We start from the raw sequence: 23,323 nt of genomic DNA on the forward strand, positions 1-23,323 counted from the left end.
TAACAATAATATACACAATATATACAAGAATGAAGGATGAAAAATGAATAAATACAATATTACTACACTATAAATAAATGACATCAGCAAAAAGTGACTTGTGGAATAAATGGAAAAGTGCAGAAAATGCCAGCAGTGCAAGGAGTTGTTGTGCAGATTTTATGGTTTGGGGTGGTAATGATATAGTCCAGTTTATGTTAACATCAGCCAGTGATGCTGATGTTGTAAAGTCTTATAGCAGATGGAATGAAGGACCTGTGATAGCGTTCCTTCTTGCAGGGTGGATGTCTCAGTCTGCTGCTGAAGGAGCTGCTTAAAGACCCCACAGTGTCATGCAGTGGGTGAGAGGGATTGTCCATGATGGATGTGAGCTTTGCCAACATCCTCCTCTCACCCACCTCCTCTATGGAGTCATAGGAGTCTTGGTGGCCTCCCTCTCTAGTCTCTCAGTTTTTTAGGTTATTCATCACCAGCAAGGCTTATCTTGATTCTAAGACGTATAATATTATTAAGGGAACAGTGGTGGAAAAATCATATTTAATAAATAATATTTAATAAGAAATAAATAAATTCATCGACGGCATCAGGACTTCATGTGAGGAAAACGTCTTTCTAACCGTTGACCAGCTGAAGATTCAAGTCTGAGGCCTTTTTAAAGAGATTTGTAGCTGGAAGTGACGAGCGGGAACAAGAAGGCAGAGTTTTAAGGCAGAAAAAAATGAAGCGAACAGAATGTTGGTCTGGACTGAAGCTCATTTCTGCTGCATTTAACAGCAACAAACTCACAAGAAAGGAAAAGACGCAGAAAATCCAACAACGCTCTTATATAACCAGGAATATAAACCTTTTAACCGCCCAGTAAAAAGAGATGTGATGCAGAATAAATGAAGAATAAAATTAGTCATGCTTTCAAAATAAAGCTCGTAAAGTCAACTGTGAAATTTCATCACGTTACTCTGCATCTTGTTTAATAAATAGAAAAAAACAGACTATTTGTACCAATAAAAATAAGAAAAAAAACAACGATTTGTTTTCCCTTCAGTACAACTGTGAAGCCATTAATAATGATGTCAGCAAAAATTAAACAGAAAAAAAGACAGAAAATGACAGAAATGGGATGCAGACGATAAAAAAGGCACAAAATGAGAAAAACAAGTCACAATTAATAAAACAAGACAAAAAATCGAATAAATGAGACAAAAATTTTATAAATGAGACAAAAAGGCGAAATAAACAAGATACAAAACAATAAAAACCGAGGTACAAAATACCAAAATCAAGACACAAAATAAGAAAAATGAGACACAAAATGAAAAAAAGAGAAAATCAGAGAAAGATGACAAAAAAATGAGAGATGAGACAAATAATGAGATAAATTAGAGAAAATAAGAGAAAAATGTTGAAGAAATAAAAAAAATCATAAAAACTCAAAACAAAAAAAGAGTCACAATTACCAAAAACGGGACAGAAATTAGAAAAACGAGACAGAACATGAGAAAGACTTATGTAAAATGAGAAAAACAAGACAAAAAATGAGAGAAAATTTGAAAAATAAGTCACACAAGAAAAATGAGCCACAAAATGAGAAAAATGAGACACAGTGACAAAAGCAAGATGCAGAACAAGACACAAACAAAATTGATAAATGAGACAAGAATGTGAAATAAACAAGACAACAAAAACGAGGTGCCAAATACCAAACAACAAAAACGAGACACAAAATGAAAAAATAAGAGAAAATAAGAGAAAAAATTAGAAGAAATGAGACAAAATAATAAAAACAAATTCCAAACAAGAAAAATTTGATAAAATTAACAAAAATGAGACAATAAATTACAAAAATTATATAAAATGAGAAAAACAAGACAAAAATGAGAACAAATGAGAAAAACAAGACAAAATTTTAAAAATAAGAGAACAAAAGAGATGGGAAAAAATGAAGAGAAATGAGACAAAATGATAAAAAACTCAAAACAAGAAAAATGAGACACAATTAACAAACACGAGACAAAAAAAATGAGAAACAAGACAAAAAATTAGGGAAATGAGAAAAAATGAGAAAAATAACATAAAAAAGAAAAACAAGACAAACATGAGAAAAAAATGAGGGAAAAAATTGAAAAATAACATAAAATAAGGAAAATGAGACACAATTACCAAAAATAAGACAAAAATTTGAGAAATGAGACCAAAAATTTGAAAAATGACAGATAAAACCACAGAGGACAGTTCTTTCTCCTTCTTTATGTTGTTCTGTTTCCACAGAGGTTTATATTGCAGAGAAAAATGAACGACGAGACAAAAAATAAATCAAACTGCAGCTCTGAGTTCAATCTGCTGCATTTAACAGCAACAACAACTAAAGACGGCAGAAAATCCAACAAGCTGAAACACGTTTAGTCAACCAGGAATCTAGAAACCCTGATTTGGACCAAAACATGCCAAAATGCACTTTAAAAGCAGCCAGATTTTCAAAATAAAGCGCCCAGTGCCGCTCCTTACCGCTCCGCTCTGCAGCCAGTCCGCCAGAACCTGAACCGTCTCCGTCGGCAGCTGAGCTCGCAGCGTCTCTCGGTCCTCCTGGTTGGGTTGGAGCTCCAGAGCCAGCTTCAGGTCTTCAGCCAGCTGGACCACCTGCAGGGGGCCAGTGCTGATGGGGGAACCCAGGTCCAACATGCTGCTGGAGAACTCCATGGCTGCTGCTTTGGAACCTGCAGGAGAACCCAGATCACCCAGAACATGAGCAACAACGTCTAAAGACTGAAGCTGAGAGACTGAGCACTGAGTCAGACGTCCTCCCAAACATCTCCAGAGTGTCCATGTGTCACCTGGATCCATTCCCTCATTCCAACATCTGGAGGCACTTAAATGATCTGAACAACATCATGAAGCTTCATCCAGCAGAACGCTTTAACCTCCTGGTATGTAGCACGGCAAGATGACCCATTTTACAGCGGAAAAATATTACAAAAAATAGTTAAAAGTACGCAGAATGCACTTTTTAAAGTTTTCTCTGGTGAATTATCAGAAAACAGAAACACATCCAGGGGACCAATGATTGTTTCTAAGACTCTAAACTGTTCACACTAGGATACATCCCATAATACCGATGCTCAAAATTGGCTATTTAAGCAGCATTGAGCATCACAGTAACTCAAAAATTGTTGAAAATGACTCAAAATTTATCCAAAATGAGGAAAAAAAATGGCAAAAACAACCCAAACATTGTCTAGAATTACTCAGAAATGATCCAAAATGACCCAAAACTAAATTCTGATCAACCATCAGTTTTTCATCCATCCAGGTGAGAACCAGAATGACATGAAATTTGTCCCAAATGAGCAGAAAATGATCCCAAAGACACAAAAAATCATCCAAAATGACGAGAAAAGATCCAAGTCTACAAAAAAACTTGTTGAAAATGACAAGAAAATTGTCCAAAATGAGTCAGAATTCACCCAAAATGACTCAAAAATGATCCAAACTGACTGAAGATTTGCAGAATGACACTAAATTAGTCCACAATGCTTCAAACATGATACAAAATGACCCAAAATTTGCAGAAAATTACTCAAAAATGATCCAAAATTACAGGAAATGTGTTGAAAATGAAAAGAAAATTGTAATAAATTGCTTGAAAATGATCCAATTTCTGGGTCAACAATTGTCTACAATAATAGAAAAAAATGGTTCTGAACAGAAACCAGATTCAGTGTTTAGACTGAAACACATGTAAAACTGATCTGGTGTCAGTTTTTACCACAACTCAGATGTGTTTTTTTTTATTAAAAACTGGTCAAATTACATGAAAGTTGTCTAAAATTACACAAAAATCATCCCAGATTTCTCAATATTTGTCAAAAATGGCTCAAAAATTGTTCAAAATGACAAAAGGTGTCCAAATTTATGAAAATTTTTCAAAAAAGACAAAAACCTTTCAAAGTTACTCAAAAATTGTCGAAAATTGTGTTTTCACCAGAACTCAAATATTTTTTTCATCAAATTATATGAAAGTTAGCTAAAATTACACAAAGATCTTCCTTAATTTCTCAACATTTGTCCACAGTGACTCCTAAAATGCTCAGGATGCTCCCCCCAAAACAAAAATTTTCCAAAATGATCTTTTTGTCAAAAATGATTCAAAAACTGTTGAGGACGATTTGAAGATTTCGCTAAAATAAAACAAGATTTGTACAAAATGACTCATGAATTGCTATAAAAAGACAAGAAAATTGCCCAGAATCACCAAAAACTGATAAAAATGAATCACCACAAGGAACTGTTTAGAATTAAATGGATGTAAAACCGATCTGGTGTCAGTTTTTAGCAGAACTCAGATGTGTTTCTCCTCCTAAATGTCATGGTTCTATCTGCTGGATTGATGAAGTTCTGAAAAAGTCCATTAAAAAGTGATAAATCTGGACCCACCTCTATGAACTTCAAGGACCTGGAATGTTCTATGTGAGACTAAGCTTAAAGACTGGAAGCAGGAAAGGAGAACGTCCCCTGGAGAAAGTTCTAGAGTAGACCTACTGACAACTATAGAAAGTTCTAGAGCAGACCTACTGACAATTGGAGAAAGTTCTAGAGTAGACCTACCGACAACTGGAGAAAGTTCTAGAGTAGACCTACCTACAACTGGAGAAAGTTCTAGAGTAGACCTACTGACACCTGGAGAAAGTTCTAGAGTAGACCTACCAACACCTGGAGAAAGTTCTAGAGTAGACCTACTGACAACTGGAGAAAGTTCTAGAGTAGACCTACTGACAACTGGAGAAAGTTTTAGAGTAGACCTACTGACAACTGGAGAAAGTTCTAGAGTAGACCTACCGACAACTGGAGAAAGTTCTAGAGTAGACCTACCGACAACTGGAGAAAGTTCTAGAGTAGACCTACCGACAACTGGAGAAAGTTCTAGAGTAGACCTACTGACAACTGGAGAAAGTTTAGAGTAGACCTACCGACAACTGGAGAAAGTTCTAGAGTAGACCTACCGACAACTGGAGAAAGTTCTAGAGTAGACCTACCTACAACTGGAGAAAGTTCTAGAGTAGACCTACCGACAACTGGAGAAAGTTCTAGAGTAGACCTACCGACAACTGGAGAAAGTTCTAGAGTAGACCTACTGACAACTGGAGAAAGTTTAGAGTAGACCTACCGACAACTGGAGAAAGTTCTAGAGTAGACCTACTGACACCTGGAGAAAGTTCTAGAGTAGACCTACCGACAACTGGAGAAAGTTCTAGAGCAGACCTACCGACAACTGGAGAAAGTTTTAGAGCAGACCTACCGACAGCTGGAGAAAGTTCTAGAGTAGACCAGTTGTCCGTAGGTCTATGGACTTCAAGGACCTGAAACTCTGGAGATATTCTCAGTGTGCAGGTAGAACTCTGATCATTGATAAACTCTGATCATTGATAAATTCTGATCATTGATATATTCTGGTTCTTTTTCCAGCTGCTGATCTCTTGGATCATGTTTCATAATAAACTTGTTAAAGCTGCAGCTCTCTGTTCTATAGAAAATAAAACCAGCCTCACTGACGTCCCCGAAGTCGTTCAGCCTAAAACAAAGAAACACTCATATTATGGGATGTAATACGAGAGCGAGTACAGACGCTGCTGATAAGAGGCTCTAATTTCCTCGTTGCTGATTGGCTGATGCTATCGCTAACGGGCTCTTTAATGGTTTTCTATTTGTGGTCGGTCGGAGCCGGAACATTAAACAGCAGCAACAGAACAAACTGGGGATTCTCAGCTGTCCACATCTAGATCATCTGTAGACATCTGGATCATCTGTAGACATCTGGATCATCTGGATCAGCTGTCCACATCTGGATCATCTGTAAACACCTGGATCATCTGTAGACATCTGGATCATCTGGATCAGCTGTCCACATCTGGATCATCTGTAGACACCTGGATCATCTGTAGACATCTGGATCATCTGTATCAGCTGTCCACATCTGGATCATCTGTAAACACCTGGATCATCTGGATCATCTGTAAACACCTGGATCATCTGGATCATCTGTAGACATCTGGATCATCTGGATCAGTTGTTTTTTATGTTATGGCCCCGGGTGCTGCTGTGGTGGACTTGTGGAGCTACATCTCCATGGTAACAGATGCTATACAGCTAGATCTCCATGGTAACGGATGCTGTGGAGTTAGATCTCCATCTTTTAGCGTTTTTTAGCTGAACTGCAGACTGAAAGCATTGAGAATGGTTCCTGGTAGTTTTGAGCTAATGTGTGTTTGTTAGTTTTGTTTGTTTGGGAGGTGTTGTGTTTACGTTTAGCTGAAGAGCTCAGTTTGGTTATTTTGTTGAGCTAGTTTCTAATAACTCCGTTTGATTGGTTTCATTTGTTTCTTTAATTTAGGAAAACCCACAAAATGTTTTCTTTGCATCATTACTGTTTTTTGATTTTCTGCTAATTTTGTCACTGAGCCACAGATTGCTTTACTTCACCAATAACATCTGTTCTGTTTTTTTTGTTTTGTTTTTGTTACACCCCGTTGTGCCCTGGAGGGCTGGATCGTAACACTCTATTAATCAGAAAACAGTGAAGAATACCAGTAATGTATTTAAACATCTCATGTTATTGACTGTGAGACCTTTAGATGTTCGCTTTATTCTCATATATGTTGAAGAAAACCAATAAATTCTCACATTTGTCAAACTGAAAATAATATGAAATGACTTTTAAATTCATAACCAACTATTTTTTGCAAAGGTCATTATTTTAATTTCATAAAAAATAAATCTAAAATTAAATTAATAGATAAAAATATCACTTAGCAGCAGCAACTGCCTTGAAATGACACAGATACTAGAACTTTACTAAGAAAAATAACAGAAATATATTTGAATAAAAACTAATTCTGTAATTTCCAATAATTAAATTCTTTTACTATAGAAATAATACAAAGGTGGTTTTGCTAGTTTTTATTATCTATAATTCAACAAAACTGTACATTTTGGAGCATTTTAAATTTTTTTAATTGTTTTTTTGGGGGGTATATCCTGATTCTGTTCCCTCCTCTGAAATGCAACACTCATATATTTAGTTCAGTTCCTAAAATTTCTCATGGTTTTGCTTCCGTCAGAGACCTGTGTGAGGCGTTAACAGAGGACCTTAGTCTGGACAGATTCTTTGTTTTCCCACATTAAACATTTACTGGTTAAACCTCATCTCTGAGCAGCAAACACAACCTTTGTTTAGGCAACAGAAGCAGAATGAGTTAAAGATCCACCAGATCTTCACTCATTAACCTGCTGCTGCCTCAAACCAGCAAATCCTGAAAAACCTCCAGGAAAACCTGAAGCCAAAACCTTCCTGCTGTTTGAACTCCACATGGATTATTAACTGTCCAAACCCACTGGCAGCTTTTAAACACTGTTATCTTAAATAGTGACACCATTTATCTGACAGAAACTGTAAAAACAAAAACATTTTGTTGATTTTTAACTTGCCGACAGTCCTTGAATGCATCGTCTGTGAAACTCTGAACTAAAGCTGAGATCCAATTTTTTTGATTTATTACGTCTCATTTAAAAATCTGCCAAAACTAAATATTTTGCTTGAACAAGATTCTGTAAAAAACTAAAAATTCTTTGTTCCTTGATGCAGCCATGAAGCCATCAGTGACTCAACTGTGATGAACAGATATGTGGGAAAAATTCAGAGACTTTAAAGCTGAACTGCAGGCAGTGTTTCCACCGAGCAGAGAGGAGAAGAATATGGAGACAGGTGCGTCGTGCACAAAAATGAGACACAAAATGAGAAAAATGCCACACAAAATCTGAGAAACAGGATGCTAAATGAGAAAAAAAGACACAAAATCAGAAAAAAGACAGAAAACGAGAAAAAAGACACAAAATGAGAAAAACTAACTATGCAATCAAGGAAAAAAAATTTGAAAAAAGACTTAAAATAAGAAAAATGAGATAAAAATATTAAAACAAACCACAAAATCAGCAAAAAAGACAAAAAACAAGAAAAAAGTTGATACAAAATCAGAAAAACAGACAGAAAATGAGAAAAAATGAGAAAAAAACAAAAAAAATCAAGAAAAAACAAATAAAAGAAAGAAAACAAAAAAGATACAAAATCAGAATAAAGACACAAAACGAGAAAAAAGGAACAAAATGAGAAAAATAACAAAATCGGGGGGAAAAAGACTAAAAAATAAGAAAAATGAGACACAAAAAGAGAAAAAAAACACAAAAAATGAGACACAATCAGAAAAGACTGAAAACAAGAAAAAAAAGACACAAAATGGCAAAAATGACAAAAAATCTGAAAAAAGATAGATAATCCGAACAAAGACATAAAACCCAAAAAAGAGACATAAAATGAGAAGTAATGAGAGAGAAAATTAGAAAAACAAGACACAAAATCCGAAAAAAGACAAAAAACAGGAAGAAAAAACCAAAAATTTAGAAGAATTGGAATTAAAATAAGAAAAAAAAGACAAAAAATCTGAAAAAAGATGAATTATTAATTTAACCTTCAAGCTCCAGTCAGACTGAACTTTAAAATGTAGAACAAACAAACAGGAGGTTAAAGCTCACAAATAAAAAAGAAATACATAAAATTTCTCCTAAAAATATGATGAAGTCAGATGAGTAAAATAATAAAACCAAAAAGAGTGAAAACTGACAGGAAATGACATCATTAAACCCTGATTGGCTCTGTGAGGGTGAGTTCAGGTTTCTGTTTCTATGACGTCACAGAGACGACACCTGTCGATTGGCTCACCTGCGATGATGTCATCCATCTGCTCCAGCGCTGCCTCCAGCATGTGACTGGCCTCTGTCTCCATGGCGACGGTGGGAAGCATTGGATCTCAGCTGTTCTTCTACAAAACAAATGGATAAAAATGTTTTTATTAGTGACTGGTTTAAAAGGAACTGATCGAGTTAAAATAATCTCAAACCAAACCGCCTGAAAAGTTTGACAAATTAAAAAAATTCAGGTGTAGAAAGGAAGAAAACCAAAGATAAGGAATAAAATGACAAAATCCATCCATCATCCATCCATCCATTCATTCATCCATCCATACATCCATACATCAATCAATTTTTTTTTAAAAAATTTATTATCCCTTATTATTCCCACAAGGGGAAATTCTGATTGTCACATCTCTCCCCAAATGGGGGAGTCAGAGCAACGGGTCAGTCACAGTACAGCGCCCCCTGGAGCAGGAAGAGTTAAGGACCTTGCTCAAGCTCAAGGGCCCAACAGTGGCCACATCTGACCTTCTGATTAGTAGTCCAGAGACTTAACTGTTGCACCACCACTGCCCCATCCATCATCCATCCATCATCCATCCATCATCCATCCATTATCATCCATCCATCCATCCATCATCCATCCATCATCATCCATCCATCCATCCATCCATCCATCATCCATCCATTATCACCCATCCATCCACCCATCATCCATCATCATCCATTCAACCATCCATCCATCCATCATCATCCATCCTCCATCCATCATCCATCCATCCATCATCCATCCATCCATCATCATCCATCCATCCATTATCATCCATCCAACCATCCATCCATCCATCCATCATCCATCCATTATCACCCATCATCCACCCATCATCCATCATCATCCATTCAACCATCCATCCATCATCATCCATCCTCCATCCATCATCCATCCATCATCCATCCATCCATCCATCCATCATCCATCCACCATTATCATCATCCATCCATCCATCCATTATCATCCATCCATCCATCCGTCATCATCCATTATCATCATCCATCCGTCTGTCACTCCATCTTACAGACAAACTGACATGAGTCTGAGCGAATCAGGATGAAGGACTGTGATGTAATCAGCCTCAGAGAACAAAACGCTGCCACGGCAACGTTCATCCACATTAACTTCACATCGCCGTGACAACTGGCATGAAAACACAGCCATGAGGCCACGAGGCCAGGTTAATGTAGAAACAGGCTGATTAACGGATATGTGGACATAACATCTTTATATTCCATTTAAATCACAGCTGAAGCTGTAATACAGGAAAGAAACCATTACTGGATCAACAACAACAACAACAACAACAATAATAATAGTAACTGATTAATCCTCCAAGTCATTTCTTGGTCGGTATTTCTTAAGTTTTTTTCTTCACTGTGGGATAATTTTTCACTTTATTTATTTGTTGTGATCCTTGTTTTGTATCCCTTCTTTTTTAATTTTTGTCTAATTTCTGCTGTTTTTGTCTCATTTTTGTGAAATTTATGTCTTGTTTTTGTCCTTTTTTCTCATTTCATCTGACTTTTCCTGTTTTGTGTCTCATTTCTGTCAATTTGTGACATTTTTCATCTGTTTCTTATTTTTTGTCATTTTTGATTTGTTTTTTCTCATTTTGTCAAATTTTTTGTATTTTTTTCCTGAGTCTTTAACTTGTTTTTCTCCTTTCGTGTTATTGAAAGTTACGCCTTGTTTGGCGTTTCATTTCTCACACTTCATGACATTTTTTGTCTCAGTTTTTAACTTGTTTTTCTCATTTAATCTTATTTTCCTTATTTTGGATCTCATTTCTCTAATTTTTTGTCTCATTTCTCTTGTTTTTTGTGGCTTTTGTGTCTTGTTTTTGCCATTTTGTGTCTTTTTTGCCATTTTATGTCCTGTTTTTGCCATTTTGTGTCTTTTTTTGCCATTTTATGTCCTGTTTTTGCCATTTTATGTCCTGTTTTTGCCATTTTGTGTCCCATTTCTGCCATTTTGTGTCTTATGTTGGTCATTTTATTTCCTGTTTTTGCCATTTTGTGTCTCGTTTTTGCCATTTTGTGTCTTGTATTTGTCATTTTGTCTCCTCATACGACAGATATTTTCCTATTTCCATGTTTCCAGGCTTTTCCTCTCTAGTCTGTTCATCATCAGTAGAAAGATGTTTCTCCAGGCTGAATGGATCTTCCAGCAACTTGCTCCTCTGTTCACTGTATCTACGTCGTGCTGCATTTATTTTATTCATCCAGTAAGTTTTATTTAAACCTATTTCCACATGAACCCTCTGCATATAAACACAGTGGATGGAGTTGAAGCTGCATGTCGCCATTCTGTCTTTATTTTCTCATTTTTTGGCCTCTGTTTGTGAGTCTGAAGGATGCGGTTGTTTTTTTATGTGGTTTTCTAAACGCTGAGGGTGACGTCTCCATTCAGACTCTTACAGACCGATTCTGTTCAACTACTGACCTCAACACAACAGTTTGGCCTTTGTCTCTGCAGGCCGTAAACTAAACTACAGTTTAACACCGAGGATGAACATATAAGATGCAGAAACACTGACGGGAAGATCTGGCTGCAAAAAAAGAAACTGAACATCTGCTGTAGGGCTGCAGGATTAATTAAATATTGATCCCAAACAGGATTTCAGCTTCTAGCAATTACATGAACATGATTAGCTGTAATAATGACATTAAAAATGTTCATAGAAGACTGATAAAAGAGATTTTAAAAATGCTCTTATTTCACTCTTTTCAAACTAATTTTGTTCAGCGCTGCTGCAGAAACTGATGGAGATGAGAGGCTTTTCTGTGAATAACTAGCTAGCTTCTGAGATTAGATCAAATAAAAAAATCAAGACACAAAATAAAATTTAAAAAACAGGCATGAAATGAAAAATATGACAGAAAATGAGAAAAGCAAGTCCCAAAAAATGAGAAAAAATAGCTAAAATAAGATAAACGGGACACAAAATAATAAAAAAATGAGACACAAAAATAAAAAATCCAAGATTTTTCATTTTCATTTACAGAAGATGTTTCCGAGACACACAAAACAAAAAAGACACAAAAGAAAAAAATAAGTAACATGCATGAAATGAAAAAAAAGATGCACAAATGAGAGAAAATCTGAAAAACTAGTCCCAAAAAAAATAGAAAAATGAGATAAAATATGAAAAAAAAATTGAATAATTCCATAAAATAAGAGAAACAGGACACAAAATAAATAAATGACACAAAACAAGTAAAAAGATGTAGAAATAAAAATTAAAAATGAGACACAAACATAAAAAAAAAATCCAGGATTTGTTTTTTCATTTAGAGAAGACGTTTCTGAGACACAAAAAAAGTGAAAAAGACACAAAATTTAAAAATTAATGATAATAAATATAATAAAAAGAAACAAAATAAGAAAAACAAGTCCTGAAAAAATTGATAAAATAAGAAAAAGAGGACACAAAATAAAATAATAAAAAAACAGGCACGAAAATGAAATACAAAAATGACAGATAATTAAAAAAAAAAACAAGTCCCAATAAATTACAAAAAACAGATCAAATGAGAAAATCAGGACACACAATAGAAAAAATTAAGACAGAAAACAAGCAAAATGAGCCACAGTGAAGAAAAGGGAGACATGAAGGAAACAAAAACAATAAAACCACCCAGAAACTGTTTGGGATCAGTGGATTAACCGACCTTCCAACATATAATTATGGTTTTATAACGGTCAGCTTAAAAAGAACAAGAAGTGTTTCCTGAGGGTTTATCAGAGCAGATTTAGTTTGTTGTTTCTGAATAATTAAAGGTCCAGAATCTCCTCTTTGTCTCTGAGCAGCGACACACCTTTAACCCCAAACCATCCAGAAAAACCAGTTCGTCAAACACTCAACACGAAGCCGGGTTCTCTACAGATGAGTTTAAAAAAGTACTGGAAACGAGTTTATAAAACGTTTATGAACTGTTCCTACTGGGACAGAAACTTCAAAATAAAAGTCCTCAGCTGCTGGTAAAAACTGACACCAGATCAGTTTTACATCCATCCAGCTGAGAAGCAGAATGACATTAAAATGATCCAAAATGACTTGAAAATGATCCATAATTACAGAAAATGAGTTCAGAATAACATGAAATTTGTCCCAAATGACTCGAAAATTATCCCAAAGACACAAAAATGATCCAAAATGATGAGAAAAGATCCAAGTTGACTTAAAACTTGTTGAAAATGACAAGAAAATTGTCCAAAATGAGTCAGGATTCACCCCAAGTGACTCAAAAATGATCCAAACTGACTGAAGATTTGTAGAACGACACTAAATTAGTCCACAATGCTTCAAAAATGACTCAAAATTTGAGCAAAATGACTCGAAAGTGATCCAAAATTACAGGAAATTTGTTGAAAATGAAATGAAAATTGTCCGAAATTGCTTGAAAATGATCCCATTTCTGAGTCAACAATTGTCTAAAATTCTAGAAAAAAATGTTTCTGAACAGAAACCAGATTTAGTGTTTAGACTGACACACCTGGATGGATGTAAAACTGATCTGGTGTCAGTTTTTATCACAACTTAGATGCATTTTTAATTTTAAAAAATGATCAAATTACTTGAAAGTCACCCCAAATTTCTCAATATTTGTCAAAAATGGCTCAAAAAACTGTTCAAAGTGAAAAAAAAATGTCCAAAATAACACAAAATTGTCCTAAAATTATGAAAATTTGTCCAAAAAATTACAAAAACTTTCCAAAATGACTCAGTATTTCCCCAAATTATGCCAAAATTGTTCTAAAGGACCTGAAATTTTGTCCAAAATGACTTGAAAATTGTCCAGAATTGATCAGAACTGGATTATCTTCAGACTGTGACATCTTTTTTTTAATTTATCAGCTTTGTGACTAATATTTTTATGTTATAAATTATTATATTGATACTGGAGGTGTTAGCTGCACTGTGGTGACGCTAATTAATAATGAGAATCTAACTGAAATGATTAAAACAGACTTTAATGGCTAAAATCCCCACGTTAAGCTGTTTATACTGCATGTTTACTGTAGATAATAATGACATGATTCTCTGGAGAGGATTCTCATGTCTTCTGCCCCCATGAACGCCATCGACTGCAGTCATGTGACGCTTCGCTTCATTAGCTTCTCTGAGGGCAAAATAGATTCTGACTGGAACACGGAAACCACCGAGTCAAAGAACAACCAGGACAGAAAGAAGAGCAGCGTTTAAATGAAAACAGGATTCTGTCCTGCAGCAGCTTCACTTCACACATCGTCTAGCAGCTCCGAGGGTTTTAAAGAGGAAGCCTCCTGCAGAATAAAAAAAAACTCCTGCTGCCTCTTACTGTCCTGACTAAGCACATTTTACACTCTGACGAGGCGTTCAGGAGCAGCTTGGAGCAGCGGGAAAACACAGTGGCAAACAGTCTGCATCTAAAACTGTCTAAAAACGATCCAAGATGACTTCAGGTTGTTTCAAAATGATCCAGAATGATACAACAATGATACAAAAGTGATAGAGAAAGACCCAGAAAGATCCAAAGCCATCCAACGTGATCCAAAACCATGCAAAATGATCCACAGATGTCCCAAAAATGAGCCAAAATGATCTAGAATGATCGAGAATGATCCAAAATGATCCAGAATTGCATAAAAATGAGACTGTAATGACATGAGAATGGTAATTTTTGCATGAAAAAATCCTGCCCAAAACTGCTCAAAAATAATTTCAAATTGTACAAAATTTGTCAACATTTATCAAAAATGAAAGAAAAAGTGATGCTGAATTTAAAAAAAAAAGATTTAGTGTTTAGATTGTGACCCCTGAATGGATGTAAAACTGATCTGGTCAAAACGATATGAAGGATGTTCAAATTTACATAAAAATTTGTCCAAATGATTCATTGTGCCAATGACACTGATGTATTTGTATTTTGTGTCTCGTCATCATTTTCTGCCTCTTTTCTGGTTGTTTTTCATCTATTTGTGTTCATTCTGTGTCTTCTGGTCAGTTCAGCAGCTCTTCAGTTGTCTTTTTGTTGTTGTCTTGCTCGTCTTCACACGAATCCTACATCTATTTGTGTTGATTTGTTTCCCTAAAAAGTCCAGGATGACAAATGATCTTTTTAAATCCTGTACTTTAATGTCTGGTAAGAATGACAGGAAGGTTGGAGAAACAACCGAAGGTTCAGAGATTGGATCACAGTAGGACGCTGGTTTCATCGCCGCCTACAGAGTTAATGCAGAAAAAACACTTAAAATGGATTCATTTTAAGAAGCTTCAGTCTTTTATGAGGAGAGAAATATTAATGTTCATGAGGATATAAAAATAAAGTCAGACGGTCTCGTGAATCTCTTCAGATTCTTATTAATCACAGAGCAGTGATACATTTCTGCCTTGTGAATCAACTGTGAGTTTCCAGATGAGTCGTCTAGAGAATCTCCAGTAACTTTATCAATGATCAGAGTTCTACCTTCATACTGTGGATATCTCTAGAGTTCCAGGTCCTTCAAGTCCAGAGAGGAGAATTTCCCCTGGAGAAAGTTCTAGAGTAGACCCACCCACAACTGGACAGTTGTCAGTAGGTCTACTCTAGAACTTTCTCCAGTTGTCGGTAGGTCTACTCTAGAACTTTCTACAGTTGTCGGTAGGTCTACTCTAGAACTTTCTCCAGTTGTCGGTAGGTCTACTCTAGAACTTTCTCCAGTTGTCGGTAGGTCTACTCTAGAACTTTCTCCAGGTGTCGGTAGGTCTACTCTAGAACTTTCTCCAGTTGTCGGTAGGTCTACTCTAGAACTTTCTACAGTTGTCGGTAGGTCTACTGTAGAACTTTCTCCAGTTGTCGGTAGGTCTACTCTAGAACTTTCTCCAGTTGTCGGTAGGTCTACTCTATAACTTTCTCCAGGTGTCGGTAGGTCTACTCTAGAACTTTCTCCAGTTGTCGGTAGGTCTACTCTAGAAATTTCTACAGGTGTCGGTAGGTCTACTCTAGAACTTTCTCCAGTTGTCGGTAGGTCTACTCTAGAACTTTCTCCAGGTGTCGGTAGGTCTACTCTAGAACCTTCTCCAGTTGTCGGTAGGTCTACTCTAGAAATTTCTACAGGTGTCAGTAGGTCTACTCTAGAACTTTCTCCAGTTGGCGGTAGGTCTACTCTAGAACTTTCTACAGTTGTCAGTAGGTCTACTCTAGAACTTTCTCCAGTTGTCGGTAGGTCTACTCTAGAACTTTCTCCAGGTGTCGGTAGGTCTACTCTAGAACTTTCTCCAGGTGTCGGTAGGTCTACTCTAGAACTTTCTCCAGGTGTCGGTAGGTCTACTCTAGAACTTTCTCCAGTTGTCGGTAGGTCTACTCTAGAACTTTCTCCAGGTGTCGGTAGGTCTACTCTAGAACTTTCTCCAGTTGTCGATAGGTCTACTCTAGAACTTTCTCCAGGTGTCGGTAGGTCTACTCTAGAACTTTCTCCAGTTGTCGATAGGTCTACTCTAGAACTTTTTCCAGTTGTCGGTAGGTCTACTCTAGAACTTTCTCCAGTTGTCGGTAGGTCTGCTCTAGAACTTTCTCCAGTTGTCGGTAGGTCTACTCTAGAACTTTTTCCAGTTGTCGGTAGGTCTAGTCTAGAACTTTCTCCAGGGGACGTTCTCCTTTCCTGCTTCCAGTCTTTGAGTTTAGTCTCAGTTAGAACATTCCAGGTCCTTGAAGTCCATAGGGGTGGATCCAAAAAGACCAGAAATTTGTACAAAACAGATGAAATTCATAGAAAATGCTTCAAAACTTTCCCTAAATTACTCAAAACTTGACCAAAATGACACAAAGCGATTCCATTGATTCCATTTATTCCATTGTTTGGGGAAATAGTCATTTTGGAAGGTTTTTGTAAAGTTTTTGGACAAACTTTAATAATTTGGGGACATTTCAGTGTCATTTCGGAAATTCTTCATCATTCAGAACTGTTTTTGAGCCATTTTTGACCAATATTGAGAAATTTGGGACGATTTTTATGTAATTTCAGACAACTTTCATGTAGTTTGACCAATTTTTAATAAAAATACATCTGAATTGTTGTAAAAACTGACCCCAGATTAATTTTTTGTCATTTTGAACAGTTTTTTGAGCCATTTTTGAAAAATATTGAGAAATTTGGGATGACTTTCAAGTAATTTGATCATTTTTTAAAATAAAAAAAAATGCATCTGAGTTCTGGTAAAAACTGACCCCAGATCAGTTTTACATCCATCCAGGTGTTTCAGTCTAAACACTGAATCTGGTTTCTGTTCAGAACCATTTTTTTCTAGAATTTAAGACAACTGCTGACTCAGATTTTATAATTTTCAATCAATTTAGGACAATTTTCATGTCATTCTGAACTAATTTTCTGTAATTTTGGATCATTTTCAAATCGTTTTGCACACATTGAGTCATTTTCTATCATTTTTGAAGCATTGTGGACTAATTTTATGTTGTTCTGCAAATCTCCAGTCAGTTTGGATCATTTTTGAGGCATTTTGGGTGAATTATGACTCATTTTGGACAATTTTCTTGTCATTTTCAACAAGTTTTATGTCAACTTGGATATTTTCTTGTCATTTTGGATCATTTTTGTGTCTTTGGGGTCATTTTTGAGTCATTTACACTGGAAAAAAATGCCCCTTTCAAAACAAGAAAAAAAAACCTTATTTTAAGGAAATTTTAACTTTGAAATAAGTGAAAAAATCTGCCAACAGAACAAGTGAAAAATGTCTTGGTAAGATTTCTTGAAACAAGATATGATAGTCACAATATCGAGATCTTAAAATTAGCTGGGAAAACTTATTTTAAGCTGTATTTTACCAGGATTGTCAAGCTTAGGTGTCTTAAAATAAGCCAGACATGCTTAAAAAAAAATAGCAGTTTTTCACTAAAAAATAGATTTTTGCTTTCATGTAACCTCCTAATCTGAGATGTATTAAACTTATTTTGAGTTTTCTTGTAAAATTCAACTCAAAACAAGATAATTTAAAGACTGTTTGACTTAAGATATTTAAGATGCATTGTCTTAAAAATCTTGCTGAAATGTCTCTTGTTAAGTGAATTTATCTCAAATCGTGTGGGATGAGACATTTTGACTAAAAATAAGACAAATAGACTTGGTAAGATTTAGAGTTTTTGCAGTGTAGGACAAATTTCATGTCATTCTGAACTCATTTTCTCTCATTTTGGATCATTTTAATGTCATTCTGGTTCTCACCTGGATGGATATAAAACTGATCTGGTGTCAGTTTTTAGCAGAACTCAGATTTATCAGTTTTTGATAGACTTTTTCAATCATTTCTGAGCCACTTAGGACAAATTTAGTTTTGTTTCCTGCAGAGGAAACATTAATGTTGTCCATGAGAAGATAAAACTGAAGTCCTCGTTAATCTCTGCAGATTCTTGTTAATCACAGAGCAGCGATAAAATCCTCTGAGCAGCTTCAACTGTGATCAGTTTCCAGGCGAGTTGTCTGTGAACACACATGGCAGGTATCCAGCAGGTAAACATTCCTGGAGAGCAGGTCAACAGAAACACCTGAAGGTTTCAGCGGCTCAGATCCAAAGATACGAGCAGAGAAACGGTAATGACAGACTCCGGTTTAACGAGCAAAAAAATGTTCCAACACTCAGGCAGAGCAGCTGGTTGATGAAAGGCTGAAGAGAAGCTCAGCTTTAGGAGCATTTCTGCCAAAAAACATCCAAAATAAGGATAAAATTTCACCACATGAGCAAAATTGTTCAGAAAATCTGCTTTTCCTTGGTCGGTTTTGTTCAAAATCACTGCAACATCTGAGCATTGTTGACTCCCTGAAGGTCAGATTCATGTTTCTGTTTCTCCACATCAACTTCATCCATCAACGACATCAAAACGACAGAATTAAACAGGATTTCTTAGGTATTAAGTTGAAATAATTCACCCGAACATGAGCCTGTAGAATATTATCCAGAGAATCAGAAAAGTAACATCATTTAGAAAGTCTATATGATGCTTTTTGGACCACTTCTAAGTCATGATGGACAGTTTTTAAGTTATGTCCAGTTATTTATAAGTTATTTTAGACCATTTTCTCATCATTTTGTAGAACATTAAATATTTTAGGCTGTTTTTCTGTCTTTATATTCTGTTTTGTGTCATTTTGGACAGTTTTTGAGTCATTCGGGGCCTTTTGGGGATAATTTTGCACAAATTTCTGTTATTTAGGACAAAATATTAGTCATTTTATTCTTTTTTTGGTAATTTTGGACAGTTTTAAGTCATTTAAAGCTGCTTGTTGTCATTTAGTTGAATCATTTTGGACTTTCTTCCTCATTTTGCACACCTTTTAAGTCATGCTGGACATTTTTAAAGCAATTTCAATCTGTTTTATGTAATTTTTTAAATCATTTTGGGCCTTTTTTGTTATTTTGGATTATTTTAAAAAGCATTTGGAACATTTCATGTGATGTCAGATTACCTTTAAGTTATTTTAGACCATTTTCTTATCATTTTGAACAACATTTGGAGACATCTGAGTCTATCAAACATCTACAGAAACTGCTTTTGTTCTGCAAAGTGTTTTGGAAAACTTTATAGTCATGGTGGACAATTTGAAGGTCATTTTGTCATTTTGGATATTTTTTAAGTCATGTCTGATTATTTTTACATTATTTTAGACCATTTTTTCATCGTTTTGTACAACATTTGGAGACATCCGAGTCTGTCAAAAATCTACAGAAGCTGCTTTTGTTCTGCAAACTGACAAAACTTGAGTTTCGGCGTTCTACATCCCAGAATCCACAGAAGGAGGTGAACTCTGGACGGAGCTGGAATACCAGACAGTCTGTGAACCTGAGGAGGTTAAACGTCGACACAAAGAGACGCTCAGACCGAGGTGTGTGGGAGTTTCCTCCTCGTTTGGCTTCGCCTCTTTGGATTATCGTCAGCGGTTGGAGGCTGAAGCCCTGCAGGCCGACTGTCAAACAGGAAACCCGACGGTGTGTGTGGAGCCCAGCCAACAGGAAACACCAGATTCTCCACCAATTAACGTCAACGCCACAGAACCAGTGACATTTAAGACGACGAAGCTCCGTTCCGTCCTTTACAAAAACCACCTCTCAGCCCGGCATTACGCAGTCCACCGTTCTCCACAGCTGAAGTCAACAAATCTGACTCCAGAAAACACATTTCTACACCATCAGACTGCATTCTGGATTATAATATAAATGTCTTTCATGTTCCAGATAAAAGCAACCAAATAGGACTAAAGTTCCTCCAGAACCTCCTCAGAACCATCTGGTTCTTCATCTCCAGTAACTTTATCAATGATCAGAGTTCTACCTTCATACTGGGAATATTTCCAGAGTTCCAGGTCCTTCAAGTCCACAGAAGAGAATGTCTCCTGGAGAAAGTTCTAGAGTCGATAGGTCTACTCTAGAACTTTCTCCAGGTGTTGGTAGGTCTACTCTAGAACTTTCTCCAGTTGTCGGTAGGTCTACTCTAGAAATTTCTACAGGTGTCAGTAGGTCTACTCTAGAACTTTCTCCAGTTGGCGGTAGGTCTACTCTATAACTTTCTACAGTTGTCGGTAGGTCTACTCTAGAACTTTCTCCAGTTGTCGGTAGGTCTACTCTAGAACTTTCTCCAGGTGTTGGTAGGTCTACTCTAGAACTTTCTCCAGTTGTCAGTAGGTCTACTCTAGAACTTTCTCCAGTTGTCCATAGTTCATAGAGGTGGGTCCAGATTTATCACTTTTTAATGGACTTTTTCAGAACTTCATCAGTCCAGCAGATAGAACCATGACATTTAGGAGGAAAAACACATGAGTTTTGGTAGAAACTGACACCAGATCAGTTTTACATCCATCCAGGTGTCTCAGTCTAAACACTAAATCTGGTTTCTGTTCAGAAGCATTTTTTTCTATAATTTTATTCAACTGTTGACTCAGAAATTTAATAATTTTTCAAGCAATTTAGGGCAATTTTCATTTCATTTTCAACACATTCCCTGTAATTTTGGATTATTTTTGAGTCGTTTTGCAAAAATTTGGAGTCATTTTCTATCATTTTTGAAGCATCATGGACTAATTTTGTGTCGTTCTGCAAATCTTCAGTCAGTTTGGATCATTTTTGAGTCATTTTGGGTGAATTATGACTCATTTTGGACGATTTTCTGGTCATTTTCAACAAGTTTTATGTCAACTTTGATCTTTTTGAATAATTTTTGTGTCTTTGGGATCATTTTTAAGTCATTTAGGACAAATTTCATGTCATTCTGGACTCATTTTCTGTAATTATGGACCATTTTCAAGTCATTTTTGTACAATTGTAATGTCATTCTGCTTCTCAGCTGGATGGATGTAAAACTGATCTGGTGTCAGTTTTTAGCAGAAGTCAGATTTTTCACTTTTTAATGACTTTTTCCATCACTTCTGAACAGAACTTCATCAGTCCAGCAGATAGAACCAAGACATTTCCGTTTTCTACAGATCAGCACTAAATGGTCTGATTCTATATTTAGAAACAACAGTTTAATGTGAGCGACGACAAGAAGAAAATCATTCTGACAGCTGATGATGTCTGGATGCACAAAACACACAATCACACACTGACGCACAACCCTGTACAGCAGTAACACAACAACAGCAAGAAAAGCACTCAGAGAGCTCAGTACTCTGCCGCACAACTTTTAAGTTATATTGGACATTTTTAAAACAATTTCAATCTGTTTTGTGGCATTTTGGTCTGTTTTTCCCTCAATTTTGGATGATGCAACATTTCATCAACTTCACTTTACATTTAAAAATTCACCAAAAATAAAGACTTTGTTTCGATCAGATTCTGTAAAAAAAATTTTAATTCTGCTCTTTGTGCCACAAGTGTGAAGTTACTAATGAAGCAGCTGCGACCAACAGCAGCCTGGAAGAAAATCATGGAGTTTTCAGCTGAACTGCAGGTAGTGTTTTAAAATTAAAATCAAATGTAATCGTTAAATATCTTTAATATGAAAAGTCTCAGTTTACTTCCAGTGTTGGATAAAAGTTGATTCCAGGTTTTGTAAAATAATTCTAGAGATTTGTGACTGTTTTTTTTTCTTCTTTTAGAGTCTTTGTTCTTGCTTCATTCGCCTGAATCGGTAGAAAAGTCGAACTGAGCGTCTGTAACTGGATCCTGAAACGTGATAATGTGATCCTTTCATAGCAGCTGGACTCGCTGTAACTTTAGTCTCCGATAGAGTCGCTGTGGAGGAACGAGTTCTACCTCCTGATGGATAAAAAGCTTCTCCAGAGGCTGAATTATTTGGACGAAGTTAACAAAATAATCACCATGCGCAGCCTGAAAGCTGCCGTTTGCATCATAGAGGTTCCTCCTGGACTAATACAAGAAAAACCAGTGGAGGTATTTTATTTTGAAAATCTAAAGTTTGGCTCTGTTGTATGAGGCAGATTAGACTTATTACTAGTAAATTAATTCATTTTATAGAAGAAACCAAAAGTCAAACATGAAAATCTGAAGGTTTTCTCGGAGATAAATTGTGGCGTTTGGATGAGTTTTCAAAAATATTGATGCTTTTCGAACCTGCTGGAAGGTTTTAATGTTCAGACGGTGAAATAATCAGCTTCCGTTTGGAAAATCTGTTTGGTCTGAATCACTTTTTAGAGAAAATTCTCTCATTGCAGCTTCTTATTTTCCAATTTGGTCCAAAATGACAAAAATTGTCCAAAATAACTTAAAACTGATGCAAAATTATCCAAAAAATGCTCAAAAGGGTTTAAAAAACAGCCTGATATGACTTTCAAATTGTCCTAAATACTGATAACTTGTCCAAACTAAAAAAAAATTCTAAATAATTACTAAATGATCCAAGATGGCAAAGAAAAAGTTTTAAATGACTTAAAAAACAGTCCAGCATCATTTAAAGTTGGATGAAATATCCAAAAAAGTCCAAAATGATTTAAAAATTGCCCAAAATGACAAAACAAACTGCCTAAAAAATATCCAATATGACTTAAAAGTTCTCCAAAATGACAACAAAACTCTCTAAAATGGCAAAAAAAGGAAGAAACGACTAAATTACTTGAACCTGATCCAAAAACTGCCCCAAAATGACTCAAAAACCGTTCAAAATGACAAAACAGCCTGGATAAAATGACTTCAAATTCATTCATGATGATAAAAAAAATGTCAAAAGTTATTTGAAAAACTGTCTGAATGACAACTGTCCAGAACAATTACAAATTTTTCCAAAATTACAAATAAGAACTGTTTAAAATGACTTTAAAATTGTCCAGCGTCATTTAAAAGTTGGACGAAAAAATTTAAAAATGGTCCAAAAATGACACAAAACAGATTGAAATTGCTTAAAAGTTGTCCTAAATGACAATAAAAATGTATGGAATTCTTATAAAGAAAACATACATTATTATACACAAAAAAAACAATTAAATAACTTAAAACTTGTCCAAAATTATTTTTAAAAATGCCCAAAAATGACAAAACAACCGGCCCAGAATGACTTCAAATCTGTCCAACATGACTCAGTGAGATTTCCTGTATAAATTAAGGTTAAA

General features: G+C 35.7%; 1 protein-coding gene across 17 annotated transcripts in view; it reads right to left on the minus strand.

Annotated features, from left to right (window-relative positions):
• Window positions 1-23,323, minus strand: part of ppfibp2b (PPFIA binding protein 2b) — a 101,965-nt gene that overhangs the window by 73,360 nt on the left and 5,282 nt on the right. For all 17 annotated transcript variants that reach the window (XM_055009473.1, XM_055009479.1, XM_055009477.1 and 14 more), the window contains exons 2-3: window positions 8,765-8,864; window positions 2,503-2,711 (exon numbers count right to left, since the gene is read on the minus strand). In XM_055009473.1, coding sequence (XP_054865448.1) covers window positions 2,503-2,711; window positions 8,765-8,846 — 291 coding nt within the window. In that variant the 5' untranslated portion in view covers window positions 8,847-8,864. The remainder of the gene's footprint in view (window positions 1-2,502; window positions 2,712-8,764; window positions 8,865-23,323) is intronic.

This window comes from Amphiprion ocellaris, chromosome 3 (assembly GCF_022539595.1).
Source record: "Amphiprion ocellaris isolate individual 3 ecotype Okinawa chromosome 3, ASM2253959v1, whole genome shotgun sequence".
Taxonomy (NCBI): domain Eukaryota; kingdom Metazoa; phylum Chordata; class Actinopteri; family Pomacentridae; genus Amphiprion; species Amphiprion ocellaris.